At 40.1% G+C, this 19,991-nt stretch overlaps 1 protein-coding gene across 4 annotated transcripts in view; it reads left to right on the top strand.

The window, feature by feature from the left end:
• The window catches only part of srrm3 (serine/arginine repetitive matrix 3), a 161,068-nt gene that overhangs the window by 138,864 nt on the left and 2,213 nt on the right, over nt 1–19,991 (top strand). For all 4 annotated transcript variants that reach the window (XM_040050247.1, XM_040050248.1, XM_040050249.1 and 1 more), the window contains 7 exons: nt 4,209–4,244; nt 4,444–4,494; nt 5,167–5,274; nt 5,960–6,122; nt 15,680–15,975; nt 16,099–16,332; nt 16,417–16,542. In XM_040050247.1, the coding sequence (XP_039906181.1) occupies nt 4,209–4,244; nt 4,444–4,494; nt 5,167–5,274; nt 5,960–6,122; nt 15,680–15,975; nt 16,099–16,332; nt 16,417–16,542 (1,014 nt within the window). The remainder of the gene's footprint in view (nt 1–4,208; nt 4,245–4,443; nt 4,495–5,166; nt 5,275–5,959; nt 6,123–15,679; nt 15,976–16,098; nt 16,333–16,416; nt 16,543–19,991) is intronic.

The following is a 19,991-nucleotide window of genomic DNA, read 5'->3' as shown; positions in this document are numbered from 1 at the left end:
ATCAAGCGTTTCATTCAAAATAGTCAACAGGGTCGCAAGAAGCATGTGGAAAAACCAAGGCGCAAAATAACTGCCCATGAACTGAGAAAAGTCAAGCGTGCAGCTGCCAAGATGCCACTTGCCACCAGTTTGGCCATATTTCAGAGCTGCAACATCACTGGAGTGCCCAAAAGCACAAGGTGTGCAATACTCAGAGACATGGCCAAGGTAAGAAAGGCTGAAAGACGACCACCACTGAACAAGACACACAAGCTGAAACGTCAAGACTGGGCCAAGAAATATCTCAAGACTGATTTTTCTAAGGTTTTATGGACTGATGAAATGAGAGTGAGTCTTGATGGATGGGCCCGTGGCTGGATTGGTAAAGGGCAGAGAGCTCCAGTCCGACTCAGACGCCAGCAAGGTGGAGGTGGAGTACTGGTTTGGGCTGGTATCATCAAAGATGAGCTTGTGGGGCCTTTTCGGGTTGCGGATGGAGTCAAGCTCGACTCCCAGTCCTACTGCCAGTTTCTGGAAGACATCTTCTTCAAGCAGTGGTACAGGAAGAAGTCTGCATCCTTCAAGAAAAACATGATTTTCATGCAGGACAATGCTCCATCACACGCGTCCAAGTACTCCACAGCGTGGCTGGCAAGAAAGGGTATAAAAGAAGAAGAACTAATGACATGGCCACCTTGTTCACCTGATCTGAACCCCATTGAGAACCTGTGGTCCATCATCAAATGTGAGATTTACAAGGAGGGAAAACAGCACACCTCTCTGAACAGTGTCTGGGAGGCTGTGGTTGCTGCTGCACGCAATGTTGATGGTGAACAGATCAAAACACTGACAGAATCCATGGATGGCAGGCTTTTGAGTGTCCTTGCAAAGAAAGGTGGCTATATTGGTCGCTGATTTGTTTTTGTTTTGTTTTTGAATGTCAGAAATGTATATTTGTGAATGTGGAGATGTTATATTGGTTTCACTGGTAAAAGTAAATAATTGAAATGGGTATATATTTGTTTTTTGTTAAGTTGCCTAATAATTATGCACAGTAATAGTCACCTGCACACACAGATATCCCCCTAAAATAGCTAAAACTAAAAACAAACTAAAAACTACTTCCAAAAACATTCAGCTTTGATATTAATGAGTTTTTTGGGTTCATTGAGAACATGGTTGTTGTTCAATAATAACATTATTCCTCAAAAATACAACTTGCCTAATAATTCTGCACTCCCTGTAAACCTAACTCCCACAAACCAGGAACAAGCTACACCTTCCCCCCCAAAAGAGCTTATATCCAACATGTCTCTTCACTCCCTAAAACAGATGTTGCCCCTAACAGGGAACGCCAACTATTAACATAATTTTTAGACATATGGCAGATTGGAAAGGCACACGTGACTTCTCTTGGTTGTTTACTTTGCTCAGTGATAATCAAGTATATGAAGACCTATTAAATTATGAAAGAAGCCAAAGTACAAACCTCTATCTAAAGTGCAGTCAGAGTCAGTGAACAATAGAGAGTCAGAGAGCAATTGAGGTAGCACAGTCTACTCAGCCCGTGTCTTGATTCCCACACACAGCTAAGATGCAATTCTTGACGTAGTCTTTAGCAGCCGTTAGATTGGTGAATATTTCCTCTCCAAGAGGAGAAGAAATCCTCAGCTTCGCTGGGTACAGCATCCCGAATCTCACACCCCGACATCTGTGCAGTAGATCTTTAGCTTCTTTAAAGGCCCCCTTCTCTTTGCGACTGCAGATGGCAGGTCTGGGAATGGAGACAATAATGGAGACAAAAAGGATTTTGTCTCCATTATGGGACTGGGGACTGTTTAACGCGGGCCTGCAAAGCACCTCCTCCTTTTTTTGAAAGTAGTGAAATTTGACAATAAGTGGCCTGGGTCTCTGGTCTCTTGCAGGGATGGTCTGTAGGCTGCGATGTACCCAATCCAGTGTCGGAGCGGTATTCAGGCCCAACACCTCCTTTAGTAGCTGGGCCACAGAATTGACATGGGCGCGTCCGAATCTCAAAGCGCTCCCTCACGCCAAGTATTCGAATGCTGCATCTGCACTGTCTCCCTTCAAGGTCTTCGGTCTTGTCCGAAAGAGCTGATACAATTTCTTTCAGATCATGAACTTGCTTCTCCAAGTCCACAACCCGATCCGAATACTGCAGCTTCTTTCAGGCTAGTTAGCCGGCTATGGTGGTCAGTGCAGGTAGTAGCTGGAGCATCAATCTTAGCACAAAGTTCAGTCCGCACTTCATCTGTTTGGTCAGAAACATTGCTGCGAAGCGAATCGATCAGGTCATTGAGAGCTTGGCACTTGGTCTCAACTTTTGCTTCCAGCTTAGAAATTTTAGCGACTAAGTTTTTCTGCGAGCTAGTTATGTCAGCCATTAGTGGGGCTGTGTCCGGGGATGTAGCATTGCTATCAATGGCCTTGGCTCCATCAGTCGTTCTGGTATTTTTAGACCCTGACATTGTTGTAAAGACTCTGGGAAAAGTTGTTTTTCATCACCTTCAGGCCTCCCTGAAAACAAATGTTGTCACTGTAATAGTTTGGTTTCAGTGCACATTATAGCACGGGATCAGCAATTTTAAAGGTGCTTAATGATCTTTTATTAATTGCAGCTTCAGGGGATTCTGCCATTTTAATACTTTTAGATCTACAATAAATGCTATATTTGATACAGTGGATCATGGCATCATATTCTCTAGGCTGGAGAGCCACGTGGGCAAATTTTTCTGTGGCTTGTTCTCATCACCTGATTCTCTCACATGCAGCCGTCCCCCAAGGAACCATTCTTGGTCCAGTACCCTTTTCCCTTGTTATGTTCCTATATGTTCCTATTAATATCAAAAGATCAAAAATAAGGAGTTTCATGTCACCATTATGCATGGTCATAATTCACAAATCCATGTCCCTCTCAAAAAGAAATACTGCAGTCTTTTTGAAATGCTTTACTTTAGTGTCTTACTGACATAAAAATATTAATATAAATAGATAACATCAAACTTCTTGAACCTTAAGCAAAAAAAAAACAAACAAGCAGTAGTACTTGATGTTGGTCCTTCAAAAACAGCCTTTGTAAAAACCTCTGGGTCATTTTTGAGAGCAGCTTCACATTTGATAAAAAAATAAATGCTGTTTTTAGAGCCAGTTTCCATTGTAAAGGTGTCATCCAGGCTAGATTGTAACAACAGTCTTTATTTGAGCATTAACCAGGTATTTGTTGTCTGTTCTGCAACTTCCAAAATTCTGCAGCTCGACTCACATGAGACGCTGCCCCCAAGCGCACAAATACATTTCAAAATGTTATTGCTTGCTTTTATCATCAGGGGGTCCTTTTGTCCCTCTGTGGGGGGTTACTCCCACTAGGTTTAAATCTGGGACTCCCCACCATTTGACCTTAGAACTGAAGAAGCTTCTCGGATGAGAGGTGAAACGTCTTCAAGTAACTTAAAGAAGTTCAGACGCTTTTCTTTGCAAGCTCCTTTGACTACGATGACCTGGATGACTGAGAACCTTCACAGACTGCTTGCTTTTAAGTTTCATTAAATGGAAACTTAAACATTCATTAAATCGTTAGCACCTCCTTACCTTCTGATCTTTTAACAAATCACCGAGAACAGCTGACCAGATGTTTCCCATTATACTGACAAGCAAAATATCGGGCCTTTGCTGTAGCTACACCTATATTTTGGAACAGTGTTCCCCTTCATATCACCACCTCACCAACACTGAACATCTAAACTCTTTTGAGAATGTATTTTTATTCCTCGGTATTTAAACCTCTTGATATTTGTTTTTCAATTTTCCATTGTTCTCTTTTGTATTGTTTTTTATTGCTTTTATTGTTTTATTCTTTTAGTTGTACAGCACTTTTTTTATACTTGAATAATTCATAGGTTTGTGTTAAATGGCTTAACAAATAAACACAATAAAAGAAGAAAAACTTTGAGAGCCCTTCAGCAAGCCTGGAGAATTATTGCTCAAGAATACCTTAAAAAATTAGAAGGAAGAAGAAAAAGAAGGCCTGGATTGCTCTCAAAAAATGAAAATGTGGTACACAGTCTCACAAAATGTATATGTAAAAAATATATAAATATGTAAAATGTGTTTTAAAAAAAGATACTGTGTTCTGCATATGAATTATTCATGTCAATATTTTGTGAAGTTGCTGACCTCGCGCTGACATTACAATGGCTTTGTTTTTGTAGATCTGCATCTGGCTCCAGGAAAAAGAGAAGACACAGGTTTGTACGGCAGATAATAATGTCCTTCAGTATGTGAACGTCCATATATGTAACCTGTGTGCTTGCGTTCAATTTGTGTCTTTTACACAATTGACTACTTTTTCAAATGACAGTAGAATAGTCCATTTAGGAAAGTGATGCGTGGAATTCTCTACTCTCTGTGAATGCAGATTCATTGTTGTTGGGGGTTTTTTTTCAGGTCGGGAAGCCCAAAGAACAAACATAAAGACAAGAACAAACAGAAAAAGAGGTGAGAGAATCGCTACCTGTAAATTCTTTAATCCATGTAAATGTAGAGCAGATAGTCTGCATGTCTTATAAGAGAGTAGCCAAGTTTCATTCATTACCAGTAACATTTAATGCACATTTCCTCAGTTCCCATTAAAACAAACAGTGAACAACAGTCTTAACTCCTCAACAATAGGTAGGAGTCACATTGAGCCTACTCATGAATTTATATTGGCACTTTACAGCCATTATCTCAGGCTTAGACTCACACAGAATGTGAACAAGTGTAAAAGAATTGAGAGCATCTTCTAAGCAAAGCGTGTGAGTTCAGCACAATTTCTGGGCTGTACCCTGCTCTCTCTCTCTTGCTATACACACACACACACACACACACACACACACACACATATATATATATATATATATATATATATATATATATATATATATATATATATATGAGCTCATATATATATATATATATATATATGAGCTCATATCCTGCACCCTCTATTAGAATATATATATTGAAAGTATTTTGCAGTGCATCGCCTGTTTTACATATCATGAGATTGACTACTGAGCTCGCTGTGGCCTGTGTGTCCCCATGATGTATGCATGCATACACGTGGCTTTATGGATGTGTGTACATGTGTGTGCGTGGTATGTTCGTCCATTGGCTGTCCTCTGTCAGGTCCCCTGATGAAACACCCAGCAGGAGTTCACAGCGTCAAGGCAGCTGCTGCAGCTCTCGAAGTCCCTCCTTGTCTTCCATCAGGAGTGCCTCCAGATCACCCACCAGGTAACCCTCCCCCATTGTACACACACACGCACACACACACACACACATACACACGCACACAGACAGTATAGTCCCACTGAAATACCTCTCCTGACTGTCAAGCAGTTGCTCTGGTGACAGTAAGTCTTACCATCATTTACTCTTGACCCCCAGGGCGATAGATTGGGATACAAATGGGGCTCGCCTGCATTTCTTAAACTCGCCCTGCAAAACGGTTGTGATATCTCACTCTGCCCTCATGTTCGGTTAGATGACAAAGCATTCATTGTTTATTCAGTTCATGGGGCATTTATCTTTTTATTCTGTAGTTATGTATTATAGTTCAGCCTTTTGCATTACTTATAAATGCTCTTGAATAATTAAGAGTCACTCTTGAGGGATCACATGACTCATAATGTGCATTAACAGATCAGCAAGTCAGAAAAAAGGTTTTACTCTCTACCTGTCTAAGCTAAACTGTAGGGAAACATTATGCAGAGTTCTATATAAACGTTATTTGTGCGAAGTCTCTTTTTGTGTGTAAAAATAAGCAAAATGCAAAGTGAATTGGAATAGCAAACAAAATTCAATATTCGTGAAGCAGCAAATGAGATAAACAAGAATAATCAGAGAAATAGAATGTACTAGCTTGTTTCTACCGGATTGCACCCAAGTTAGAGTAAAGTGGTGTGCCCTGCTGTTCCAGATTAAACTCCAAACACAAGACAGACGGTCAAAAGATGTCTGACACCCCGCAGTCCCCGGCCCCCGAGAGTCCCACCACTTGGCACAACGGGGACCACACCCAGCGAAGCCGCAATGGCAAGGCCGGCAGACTCAACCACACCGATGGCGAGAAAGGGAACGATGTATGTAATCTCCTCTATTTTGTTTCCGCACACACACACCACCCCCTCCCACCCGGCCTCCCTCCGGTGGTATTTGCCGCAGCCCCCTGCAAATGAGTTTTAACTTGCTCTCTTGTGTTGGTTCACATGAATTCTCATCTAAGACACTGAGAGGTTTGTGTTCTTTTATTAGTTTTTCCTAGGTCATAGCTCAGTTATTATTATTATAATTATTATTATTAATGGTATTATTTTCAACATGTCAAAGACAAACCTTTTCGCAAAACTTGCCGCTCCTGCTGCTTTGTTTCTGGCTCTCTTTGACTCCTGTCATCTTGTGTTTCTTTTTTAAAAAATTATTTTCTTTTCTTTTGTTTGTTTGTTTGTTTGTTTTTTGCTTTTTTTCTTGTTATTTGCCAGTAATACAGAGAGGGAGCAAAGAGAAGAAAAGTTTAAGTGTTTCCGTTCAAGTATATACTCTCTGAGTCACACAGCATTAGCGTACCACACCTCGGATGGGGATCCGAGCCACATTGGTGCACAAAGTCTCCAAACAAAGGAGCAGAAAACGATATGTTGTGGAGTTGTGTGATTTTCTCTCCGTCACAAGGCCCAAACCTGCGAAGAAATATCAACTCAGGTGTGATAAGTTTTACGCCAGATAAAGACTTAATTAATCAGCATTGAAAGAGCCGCAATCTGATTTCTGACAGTGCTATAAAGTGATAGCAATCTGCAAATTCTCCTCAAACAGAATAATCCAAATACTTACTGGAAAGTCTGAATCCAAGCAGGCCAGAATGAGTTATAGCAAACTTTTAAGTGGTAGCTGAGTATCCTGGCACATATGGAATATTAAAAAAAAAAAAAAGGAAAGAAGGAAGAATAAATAAAGAGAAATGCAAACATGGATTTGCTGTGTCATAATTAAAAAGGTAAGAAAAATTACCTTATGACTTATTGATGAAACATTTTTTTAGACATAAAAGTCAGTGAAGCTAAAGTGAGGACATCTTTAACGTAATTAAAAATCAGTGCCCAAGTAATTACAAATCAGAAAGTTTGCTCTCAAAAATGAGCACTCAAAGACTTTTGATTTAAAAGCTTTGGGTATTTATGATTTTATTATTACTTATTTTGGGGTGACTGTTGCATTTTTTTTTAATTAATCAGATCTGACTGGTGATCTAAACAGTTAAAGACAATTTTGATAATATTTAAAATTGACTTTTACATCTTTCTTTGATACAGTGACTGTATTAAAGCACAGGATTCAATGATGAGGTAATAAACAGACGAGTGATTAGTAACACTTTCAAAGTTGACACCCTTTGGCATGATTTAAATGAACAACTAAACACAGGAATACAGGAGTAGAAAATGTATGTCACGTCAATATCTTTTGAATTTTAAAAAGCTGTCGATAACTGCTTTTTATTTACATGTGGGTGGCAGCACTACATTTTCATGAACAGTGTGAGGGAGGCTTTCCTTTATTTAGACTGGGAGACATCACATATGCCAGAAATGAAAAGAAATCAACTAGCCAATTTGCCACAGTGTCATGTTTTTTCTTTAGGCTCGCCAGCTGCAGGGATGCTACATTTGACTTTATATTTACATTTTTGATTGTGGATACTAATAACAGTCAAACACAAGCGATAAATAACGGTATTTTTAACGCATGTGTTTCATGTAAATATGACACCGCAAGTTTGTTTTGGCTCAAGGTTCTTTAAATCTTTCATACATGTCTAAATCTTGCACTGCATTAAGAGTTATAACCCCAGTTCCAAAAAACTTAAGATTCTGTGTAAATGTAAATAACAGAGGGTGATTATTTGCAAATGTCATAAATACATGTTTTATTCACAATAGATAACAAAAAATGTACCAAATGTATAAACTGAGAACATAAAAAAAAGTTACTTTGAATTTGATGACAGCAACGTATCTCAAAGAACTGGGAACAGGGCCATGCTTGAGGAGACCAGCTGCTGGACTTTTGGGAGAGCAATGTTGTCCCATTCTTGTCTGTTATAGGATTACAGCTGCTCAACAGTTCTGGGTCTTCTTTTTCTTACCGTTATTTTCATTATGTGCCTTGTGTGTTCAGTTAGTGAAAGGTCTGGACTACAGGAAGGCCAGTTCATCACCCCAACTCTTCTACTATAAAGGCATACTGTTGTAATAAATTAGATACACCATGTGGTTTAGCATCACTTTGATATGTGAGTTCTCTAAACCCTGTATGTAAATTATAAAACTGATTGTGCTTTTCACAATGTGCAAGCTCACTTCCATAGGCACTAATGCACCCCCCATACCATCAGAGATGCAGACTTCTAAGCAAGAGCTAACAACAAGTTGGATGCTCCTTCTCCTCTTTAGCCCAGATGCAATGCCCATGTTTTCCAAAATAAAAAGAATGGTTTTTTTCTTCATTGGAGCTTCACCCTGTGTTCACAGAAAGCGATTTCAGGAAATGTTCTTGAACCCATGAGGTGATTACAAGGATAGAATCATACCTGTTTTTAGTACAGTGCTGCCTGAGGGTTCAAAGATCATAGGCATTCAGTATTGATTTTTGGCCTTGTCCACTGTGCACAGACAATTCTTCCGATTCTCTGATTCTTTTGGTGGTACTATGTACTGTAGATGATGAGATCTCCTAAACGGAATATGTTGATGGGCCTTATTCTGAAATTCTTTTACAATTTATAGATGCTGTGTTTTTGCAGCCTGGTGAACATTTGATATGTGTTGCTGCCATCAAATTCAGAAGAGGCTAATGAGTCAAATGTCTTAGTTTAAACATTTGATATAGCTTCTGTGTTTTCTGCTGTTAATAAAATATGGGTTTATGAGATTTGAAAATCATTGCATTCTGTTTTTATCAAAACATTTAGACAGCTACTCAGTATTTTTGAAATCGGATTTGCATAAAAACATGTCACTCGACAGGTCCTTTAAGGAATGATGGGTTAATTACTCTGTTGTTCAAATGAAAAACTCCGCTGCAAGCTCACAGTAGACTGACAGAGGATAACATGGTATAAATCATAAATGTAGTCCTCCCTGTCTGTTCAGGCTGAAGCTGCTCGTTGTTTGTTTTGGTATTTTCGAACATTACCATGTTTATGAGCCCCTGATTACCTGAAGACAAAGACAAACCCTTTGATGAGCTTTAAATTGCTTACTGCTATTATGGAAGCATCCCTGCTCCTCCATACTGTAAATGGGTCATTAGAGCTGTGGTTTGATGAGTGATTACACTAAAATTAAATAAAACACACCACTTAGACAAAGGGGATCACTTGTGAAATCAGCAAGCACTGATAAATATGAGTTTAAATAGGCTGCAAACACTCACTCCTGAGAACTGACACCTTCTATTTCCTACTTCAGCTTGCATGTCTCTCTACGGGGTCTCATCTGATCTCATTCTCTCTCTGCTTATTTCATTCATTACTTTGTTTTCCTTATCAATTTAAGTGGTGAATAAATGAATAAATGCCCAAATCTTTCTGTCTCGTTTATATAAAAAGCACTCAAATGCTTTGGAACTGGACCAAGTAGGTTAACTGGGTATGTGTTACAGTTTCTTTTTGTCAATACAATTGTCTTTCTTCTCAAGCACATGCTCTGCTCAGTGATAGATCCTCTTCTCCTCCAGGCGTCTAACAGCTCCTGGCAAACCACCAGGGGTTAAGGAGATGCTCCTCTCTGTTGCTTTACTTCACCATGTCGATGTGCATGAGGCCCCTAAGAGGCAGTATCTCTTCTGTTCCTGCCTTTTTTGTTTATACTTAATCTGGACAATGCCAAGCAAGCTCTGTTTGGTCATGTACATTTGAGCCATTCTGTTGGGAAATAGTATAAGAGGAGCATGTAATTGGCTCACATTTTCTAAAGCAGCATCTCTGTGGCACATAAACTACCACTCTTTTTAATCTCCACCAAAAGCTCAAATATTTAAAAATTATCAAAGTGGAACATTGCACGGGAGGATGGTTATGAGTGACAGATCCTGGATCTAACTGAAGTCTGATTTTACTGCAGCAGTTGTGTGACTAAGCAAATGTGTTCTGCATAGCAGCTCTGGTTTTACTATCTATCATCTCAGTTTGTGTTCCTGTAGCCATCCTGTAGCTCTGTTTGAAGCAGTCTTATTCACTGTGTGGGAGGGAGTCCCTCAGATGTCCCAGAGGAAAGCTCAGAGTAACAGCTGTGTGCTGTTAAGCTGCTGTTGGGCCAAACTAACCAGTCAGTCCATCTGTCCAAAGCCTTCTCTCTGGAAAAACACAGCATGCAGTTTGAAAATCATTCTAATTCAAGGTAAATTTTACTTTTATTTGCTCTTTACTACTCCTTGTTGCCACTGGAGAAAAACACCCACTACAACAGTGGCTATTTTTTGATTTAAATGTTCTTCAAGATGAGCATTTCCTAACTGTTTGTGGGAATGGAAATTCAAATCAACTCTATTTAATTTTAGCTCAATTCCAGATATTTTATTTATATAGTACCAAATCACAGAAACGGTCACCTCAAGGTGTTTTATATTGTAAGGTAAAGATCCTACAATAATACAGAGCATGACCGACTATGAGCAAGCACTTGGCGACTATGGGAAGGAAAAACTCTGTTTTAACAGGAAGAAACCTTCATCAGAACCAGACTCAGGGAGGGGCGGGCCATCTGCTGCAACCAGCTACAACAGGAAGAAGACACAATACAAATAAGCAGTTTATCTGTATTTATTTATTTGCTAATAGAATAATTATTTATTACAAGTTTAACTGCAAAACAGATTTTTACCTAACTGCCCTTTGAAAACCACTTGTGAGGATCTCACCATTTTGTTTGGATAAATTGGATTAACACAATGTGTTCCCTAAAACTGTGCAATGTGTGGGTCTCCTCAAGGTCAGTTTATAGCATCATATCTCAAAAATGACAAAATCTAAATACAAAATGCCAAAATAGAGCAATACACTAATACAGCTTGCAGTCTAGTCTGCAGAAGTTGGAGATAAAGAAAAAAGAAAGCAACAAAGGCCACTTTCTTTAATTCTATCATGCCACGAGGGGGGGTAATGAGCCAATCTGAGCTAGGCTCATCAGATTTAATCAAACAACAACAAATGACAATAAAGACAAACTATTTATAATTTATCTAACTATACTGGGTTTTTTTCCAGAGGTAAGGCTTCTACTAACTGATCCATCCTGCAGCATCCCTAGGCTTTTCTATGGGAAGCATCCATTTCTGCCTCCTCCACAGTGGATGAAACGGTCCCAAAAGGGCTAATTTCTTCCTGCGCATTATTAATGGATATCTTTAAACACGATTACATGGACTTTTGAAAATAGTTCGGACAACTTACACCTTAATTAACATGATTTTTTTTTTTAAAGGGACTCAAGCCATTTTGATTGAAAGCTCTCTGTACACACTAACAGTTTAAACAGAAGCTCAGAAAAGCTCCTTAAGGCGCCCTCTTGTTGTACCTGTGTTTATGGTGATAAACACAAAGGAATGCCTGGAAGAAAGCTGGGCTGACGTCCAAAAATAAAGTACAGAGTAGACCAGTGCTGTTCCTACTGTTGCTGCTGCTGCTGGAGAAGACCCAGGCCAAAATGTGACTGGGGTCCCTTTCAGATGTGCTGACTCTTTAGTTTGTCAATCTTAGCATTGACTGCTCCCCTCCAGCACTCTTTTTAAACCCCTCCTCCTCTTTCCTACCCGATCATCTGTGTCCTCTGTGACTCACATCTCACTCTCGTTGTCCTGCCATTTTTCTTCCCGCCAGCTCTGCATGACCCCCCTTCCTATTCCTCCTCCTGCTTCTCCTCCTCCTCTGTCTCCATTTAGCAATTCTACTCTACATGGATGTCCACTAACATTAACTCTGTCCCTCTCTGTCCTCCCTCCCCTGTTTTGATACAAATATGGCTGCATTTGTACAAGCGAAAAAGACAGAGCAAATCATGTAGTTTATAGATTCATCCTTTGTTTTGAATTTGAATTTGATTTTGAATTCCATCTGATTTTGGTTTTTACTTTCCCCCCTCTATTTTTCTTTCTTTTTTTTTGTTTGGTTTAATTTATTCTCAGTCTCTGGACTAAATATGTAGCGCTGATACTAAAAGAGGTCATTGTCTTTTTCCCATTTTCGCTGCGGAGAACATTCCTTTCTCCTCTTTTTTTCCTTTTTTTCTTTCTTTCCTGTTTTTTGTTGATATTGCATACGTGTCACTGATTGAAATGGAAGGTAGGTAATGCTTTGCCTACGCACGTGATCTTTATGCAGATGAGAATGTGACAAGCACCCTAGCCTGAGTGACGTCAATGTTTCTCTCTCAATCTCTCTCTTTCTCTCTCTCTCTTTCTGTTGTTTACCAATGGTCTTTAACCAAATTAATTTGACTTCATCAATTATGATTTGACTCTTAAAAGATTGGATTACGTAGCGCTCTGGTTTTTCTCTTTCCTGCTTAATTTCATCCTGAAGTCCAGTATCCAGCTTTATCTTCCAGGTCCATTTCTGTCCATTTATTTTTCTTTTCTCTCTGTTCTGGTAGAATGCATTCCTGTTTGTCCAGCATCTCTCTGTTTGTCGGTGAATTAGTACATTCGTCTTTTGATTTTCACCATATTGATTTCCTCGACTGTTTCCAATAACTGTCTTAAGCACAAGTGGTTGTGTTTTCCTATTATTACGCTTAGTTGTCTCCTCTCTAGTGGAGAACGGTGCTTTTGTTGTATCTTCAGATAGCAACTCAGACAGAACAGGATAATGCATGCGGAAGACCCAGCTGTATTTGCTTTCAGACAAAGCGCCTTTTGGAGATTAACCTTCTGGCCTGCTTACAGTGAGCAGTGCATTACTGTGCATCACAAATTTTAGTCCCTAAACTCCCACTGTAATGCTAATTCTATTTTTTTTGTCCTATGCTTAAAATAGAGGTTCTCTCTACATACTTTTTAAGGATGACAGCACTCTAGTTTTTATTTTATCATGAAATCCCCTGAAAAGACCAAAGCAAACAACACAGGCTGTCTGTCAATACAATTCCTGTACCCAGTCTGTTGTACATTCTTACCGAAGGTGCAATAATTTATGAATGGGGCCCAATAGTTCAATTTCTACAAACAGTTTCATTTGGTAAGACTTTACAACAAAAATCAGTTTAATTTCTATGGTGCTAGTTAACAGTTAGAATTGTCTTAAGGTCCTTTATGTTGTAAGGTAAAAGAAATCCCCAACAATCAGATGCCTATGGGCAGCACTTGGTAACTGTAGGAAAGAAAAACTCCCTTTTAACAGTAAGAGACCCCTGACAGAACCAGGTTAAGGGAAGAGAAGCCATTGAAGCTAGACACAAAAGTGAAGTGAAGACATGTTCACAGTAATGATGCTGATGTTTAGTACTTAGCTCTTAGTTTGCTGATTTAACACAAAGTACAGCTGAGGCTGACGGGAATGTTGTAAACTGAAGTATTGGATTGCATTTTAATTTATTTAGGCTTTATCGCTGTCATCAAGTTATCAACCAAATTCCATGACAATCTAGCTAATGACAATACACTGAAACTAGTTGGTGGTGGTTTATAGTGTGCCAGAGAATCTGGGAACTGGAAATATCTAATTCAGAGTTTACATTTTTCTGTCTCGAGCAAAGTGGTAAATGAAGCTGCTATTGCCATGCTAGTGGCTCTGCATAGGGGACAGTGCTCTCCTAATATCCTTTCTGGGCATTATAATTTCCAGAGTAAATGTTGCATGTCATGGGAACTATTTTTAACCGTGTGTTAACACACATTTGGTGCACTAGGACCTCTTAAATGCACTGCATGTGAATGTGTGTGCTTTCTCCAAAGTAAACTGCTTGGCCCATTTTCATGCCAATGAAATAAGAGATTGCCCAGTGAAGCAACTGAACTGGCTGCCCTGCTAAAATAAATTAAGTGCAGTTTATTCGGGACCACTAAAGTCAGGTGTTATTTCCTTTTACACTCATTTATTTTTGGCAGCATGTCATTGTTCTGATCCCCCCCCCCCCCCCCCCCCCACACACACACACACACACACCCCACCCTTCAAGCTTTACAAGGAAAGCGAGAGGTGGGAAACCCTGGGACAGAACAGCCATTAATGACAAACAGCTGATTTAAGCGCTGATTTAAAAACAGCATAAAAAGGAGGAACCTGGGATATAGATGGGTTGCAAAGTGGCTTGCAGATGCAAAGCAACTATGAGCAGAAAAACCCAACCAAAAATTGTTTTGGTCTTTTTGTGGGATTTACAAAAGTGTATGATATTGTCTGCTTTATACCCTTTAAAGCTTTGCCAATTTTTGTTAGCTTCAAGGTCATTCCTGACTATAAAAACCTCACTGATTTGGGTAAAATGTATAGTTTTTTAAGCCTATTAATACAGCACTCTCTAATGTAGCAACAACTCCCTGGAACTACATGTAATAGCAAAATTCTGCTAGTGTGAGAACTGTAAGTGTCCTGTATGAAAGACATTAAAGAGTCCACAAGCACGGACACTGAGATAGTTAACTAGCAAACATGTCAGGCTGTCTCATTATATAAAGCACACTAAGAGCAAAAAGGTAAAGGAAGTATCTTTAACTCTCACCGACCCGTTGCTCTGTGATGTTTAGGAAGGTGACTGGACCCAGAGGATTTAACTCTCTGTGTGAGGGACTCCCTGCACATTGTGGTTTTCCTCTTTGCTTTTCAGTTCTTTTCTATTGATTTCCATGCATTGTCTCATGAGTCACTGGCAGGGAAGGGTTTTGTGTCTTTTTCTCTTGCATTTTGTGAATCTAATGATGCACTTATGTTGCCCCACTTTTCCCTTTTCTTCATACCTTACCTACTAAAGGAGGGAATACCACTTTATTGGTAAGTGGATGTTAACCAGAAGGGAGTTAAAGGGAGTAACCATAAAAAAAAAACAAAGAAAATGGGTCGCTGTTCACATCTCAGCAATTGTCTTCAGGAAAAAAAATCCAGAAAGAGAAAATTGAGTAGCAGAAGATTTGTTTTCTGATTCGATTGATACAATAATTGTGATCTTTATTTTGTTCCTTCCATTTCTGTGATGTTCCGTCAAGTTGTCTTCTCTTTCTGTTTCGTTTCTTTTTTTAACCATTACTGAAAAAACTGAAGAAGTCCTCTGTTTCTACTCTACAAAATCTGTATCTCTCTAATTTCTGCCTCTGCTCTTAAAATTATTTGGTTCACAGTTTTGTTTTGTTTCTTTTTTCTACCCTCTCTTCCCCCTTTTCCTAGATTTTTGTTTGTTTTTGCGATTATTATTTCTTCAACTCATTATGGTTTTGCATGCCAAGTATTGCATGCGCTGCACCATAGAGGACTATCTATAAGCCATATGGAGAAAACCTAGATCTTTTTCTTTTAGATGTTTACCTTCTTTTGGCAAGTACACCATAGCTCTCAATTACCAACTTGAAAACTCTCTGATGCTATTTTTATCCTTTTTTTTCTTTTTTCTTTTCTTTTTTTTCCCTTTTGTTGGTCATCATTTCTCTACAGAAGTTCCACATGCTGACTGCCAGCTCTGCAAGCGTCCAGTCATCTCTGCTGAGAGAGCACAAGATTCACAGCGCCCCTATCAGGAACCAGATGGGAAAGATGTGTGTGGCAGAAGATACTGGGAGTGTCGATGGCAGGGGCACAGCTATAGGGAGCTCTCTGAGCAAGGCGTCAGTGAGGAGAGGAGGCCAGAGAGGTCAGAATAAGAGCTCCCACTCCCCTGCTCACAGCAGTGATTCGACCCACTCCCAGCACAACCATACTTACAGAGGGAGGAGCTCTCGTCACCACAGAAAGTAAGCCTTCCATTGCAGTTGTGCACTTTCAGGCTCTTATCACTGCTGGACCTCACCGCTTTGGCTTTGCAAATGAGAGAGAACTGTTTGACATCTGGTGGATTATACTTCCCATTCCCCCAGGGGAAAAGGTGGCCACTCTTCCAAGAGACACCACCAATCCAGTCGGGGTCAGGCACGCCACCGGAGCACATCAGCGTCTCCAGGGCACACGTCAGCCAACAAAGTCGGGAGCAAGGCAAACCTCCGACAGCGCAGCAGCTCCTGGAGCAGCGGGCGTTCATCCTCGCCTTCTGCCTCCAAAGACAGAGGACCCAGCAAGGCCAAGTCCCCGCACAATAGGCAGAACGCCTCCAGGTGAGCCGCTGTCTGATGTATAGTAGATTTATTTATAATATGCTCCCATTGGTCGATGGTGTGACTGATTTGTGTGTCACACAGGGACAGGGAGAGTGCCAATCGCTCTGACACCGACAGCCGAGCTCGCCGCCGTTCACGCAGCTACTCACCTATCCGCAAAAGAAGAAGAGATTCACCCAGCTTCATGGAGGCTCGCAGGATCACCAGGTAACGCCACATGATTAAACACACTTCTCCTCCGCATTGTGTGTGTGTTTCAGCTCTTCCCTGCAAGGACCGAGCCCCAGAATAACACAGCCATGTATCTTGTTCTTTCTCACAGGCCTGAGTGGCTCTTAAATATGAGACACTTTAATGCGTTACACTTAAAGCATGTCCCATGGTTTGGCAGGATGGTACTCATGCTGGGGTAAAAGTCATTCTTTCATAGCTTCAAATTACAACAAAGGTAGTCAAAAGAAATAAAGAGAAGGGATTTTGCTTCTGTTTCAACTCACGACTGGTAATTTTTAAGAAACCCATTAAGAGCCATTAAATCCTTTATGTGGAATAAAAATGAAAAACCACAGGCATAAATGGATGCAGTCATTATAAGGGTGGAGCTCTGGTAGACAGAAAATGTTACCTCCTGCTTTTAAACATCTATTTCAGACTTTCTATGGGCATCATGAGGGACATAAAGTGGTCACTGTCCTTTATGTTTGGGTTTTTACTCTGCCATCATGTTTCATTTCCTTTAGAGATGACATACCATGTGTAATAGTTTTGTACTTTCATTTACTGCAATGTCCCTCACTAAACAAGTTTTTATTATTGCCTAACTATAGCACTAGAGAATTGAAATACTGTATGAATTAAAAGCAAACATGCTACCAACAAAAACTACAAATCATATGGTGTTTCTGAGTCATTTCAGTAGAAAGATTGAACTGAAACTGCAAAAAATGTGCCTTTTGGTGATACCTGGGACCAGATACATACAGCTCTGTGTAGACTTACAGCTAAAACTGTGAGTACACAAAAGCAGAAATGCAAGTGAAATTGCCTGTTTTGCTTTATAGTAAATTCCACCTTGGTTTGACTTGCCAACATCCAAATATCAGTTTGAGTCTTTATGTATCAGGCCTAGTAATGTTAATGTCTAGTTCATGAAAACAAATGAAAACCTGCAATGACCAGTTGGCAATGTCTGCCCACAGTCCCACTGAGACATGGATAGTGTCTCCCACACCTGAATCAATGAACTTGTGTAAAGTCAAGTTCCAGGAACAGCATAAAGTCTGACACCATCTGAGGATTTGATCCTCGTACCTAAAAGCAGTCAGGGTGCACTGGGTTAACCCTGTAACGCCAAGTGGATCATATTTGATACATTAGTTTTTTACCTTAAAAACCTGACACACACAATCAGATACACACAGTGTTACTGTGAACAAACTGCACGATATAGCAAAAATGACACAAATTGAAACATAAATTATATTAGGATATATTATAATCTTATTTTTTGTTATTTGTTAGAAGGTTCAAAAAACATTTGAATTTGAATTTTCTGGCAAGTATTTCATGGTTCAGGCTTTAGAGGGTCAACACATGGAAGTCTGTGTGACCCCTCCAAAGATATGCATCCCCAGACCATCACCGTCCCACTGCCACACCAGTCATGCTGGATGATGCTGTAAATGTATAACATCTGCCACAGACTCCAGACTGTTTCATGTTTCCACATGTATTCAGTGTGAACCAGCTCTTATCTGTGACGAGAACAGGGCAGCAGTGGGAGGACCTGCCAGTTCTGCTGTTTACAGGTGAAGTCTAGTTGAGCTGCATGATGGTGGACAGTGAGCACAGGTCCCACTAAAGGACATCAGGACCTCTTGCCACCCTCATAGAGTCTGTTTCTGACAGTTTTGTCAGAAACATACACATAAATAGACCACTGAAGGTCATTTTGTATTGGTCATGCTGCTGGCTCTACAGGCTTGTCCAGCTTTCCTCGTGTAATGGCCTGTATGTCCTTCACACTCTTGAGACTGTACTGTGAGATGCTGCACATATGATCATGCCTTCCTGGAGGAGTTGAAAAGTTATGCTGCCTCAATGAGGTGCAGGTACTGTCTCATGCTACCAGTAGTGACAAGGACAGTAGCAAAAAGCATAAATATAGAAAAAACTGTCGGGGGGATAAGGAAAGAGCATTGGTGTATAGGAAGATTATCCCCTTTTGGGTGGGGGGGGGGGGATTGCCTTGTTGTTGCCCTTCCAGTCTACTTATTGTTGCTTTTATTTACACCAAAGCAGGTGAAATTGATTCACCATGGTTTATACTTTCTAATTGGACATGTTGACAGCTGAAGTTTGACTGTCTGTTATACTGTGATGATCAAGTCTTCCTTTTGTGAGCAGTGTAAATATGATCCAAGAAAAGTCCTTTATTCAATTTCTCTCTTAAATCCACGTGTTTGCTTAGTGCAAATCATCTACACATAAGTTAACTCTGTGTGCTGTACACATTATTTGAAGCCCAGGTACACGGATACCATTACACGGATAAAAGTGTACATCTCAGAAAGTATGTAAATATGAGATCTGAGGACCTGAAAGTGTAGAGCTAGTCACTTAAATTGATAAATGTTTTCAGTTATTGCCCTTATTTTTTTTAATATTGAGTGATTTGTGACCAAAGTGCTTCAATACGAGATATAAAATAAGACGTAAGAATGAGGATGTAAAATGAAAATTAACTGAACTGAGCAAAAGATTTCATTGGTTAATTTAGTTGTTCCAGTTGTTCTATTCCATTGTGATGAGTCTTTTTAAAACCATTTATTAGACTCATCCACATATTTGTTTCCTGCTTACTTCTTAGATTTCATAATTTATTCTCATATGATCATTTCATTGTTACCAATAGAAATGCTTTTAGGTGGAGTTAATTATTCAGACAAACGGAAGAAGAAGAAAGTCCCACCTGCAGATGAAATGTGTTTCAGCCTCTCCCTGTGTTACCTCTGCAACCTTCTCGTTCGAGTGTAAATAGCCATGGGTGAAATGTGTGTACTTTGTTATCTTTCACTTCAGTCCTTAAAGGTCCCGACACCAGGACAACGGGCTGCTGCTGAACCCGACTGCTGCCGGCTAGTTACCCCGGTAACAGTTGCCGTGCAGCAGGACCCCAATACCGTGACTTCTGAAGTTTGGCTGAGCAGCAAATCATCAGAGCTCCCATGAGTAAACCAGGCTTCCTCCTCTGTCCTTTCTCCGCTTCTTCATCTCTTTCCTGAAACTCACTCCAACTCTAGAGCTGCACTCTGCTGTGTTTCTGCACTAATGTTGTAACACAAAGGATGCAAAGATTAAAGCGCTATCAAGGTTTATTAGAGTGGAAGCCCCCCCTCTTTCCCCCACACACCTTATTGCTCATACTGTTGATTCCCACAGCCAATGTAGAAGACAAAAGCTGGGGTTGAGTTATCTACAGCGCTGCTTGTGAAATGCACCTCATAGCAGCAGGGATACCTTGATAGCGTTTATCTCTCCCTGCACCACTGACTCTTGATTTTTATTTTCTGGGTGTTGCCCTCCACTGAGAAGATGAGGTTCTTTAAGGAACTAACGGCTAATTACTTTACAGGAAGTACTTCCAGGGTGGCTAT

The sequence above is a fragment of the Simochromis diagramma genome, unplaced genomic scaffold (genome assembly GCF_900408965.1).
Source record: "Simochromis diagramma unplaced genomic scaffold, fSimDia1.1 OVJJ01000131.1, whole genome shotgun sequence".
Lineage (NCBI taxonomy): Eukaryota > Metazoa > Chordata > Actinopteri > Cichliformes > Cichlidae > Simochromis > Simochromis diagramma.
Note: the sequence above shows the minus strand (reverse complement) of the source record. Positions and strands in the feature narration are given on the sequence as shown.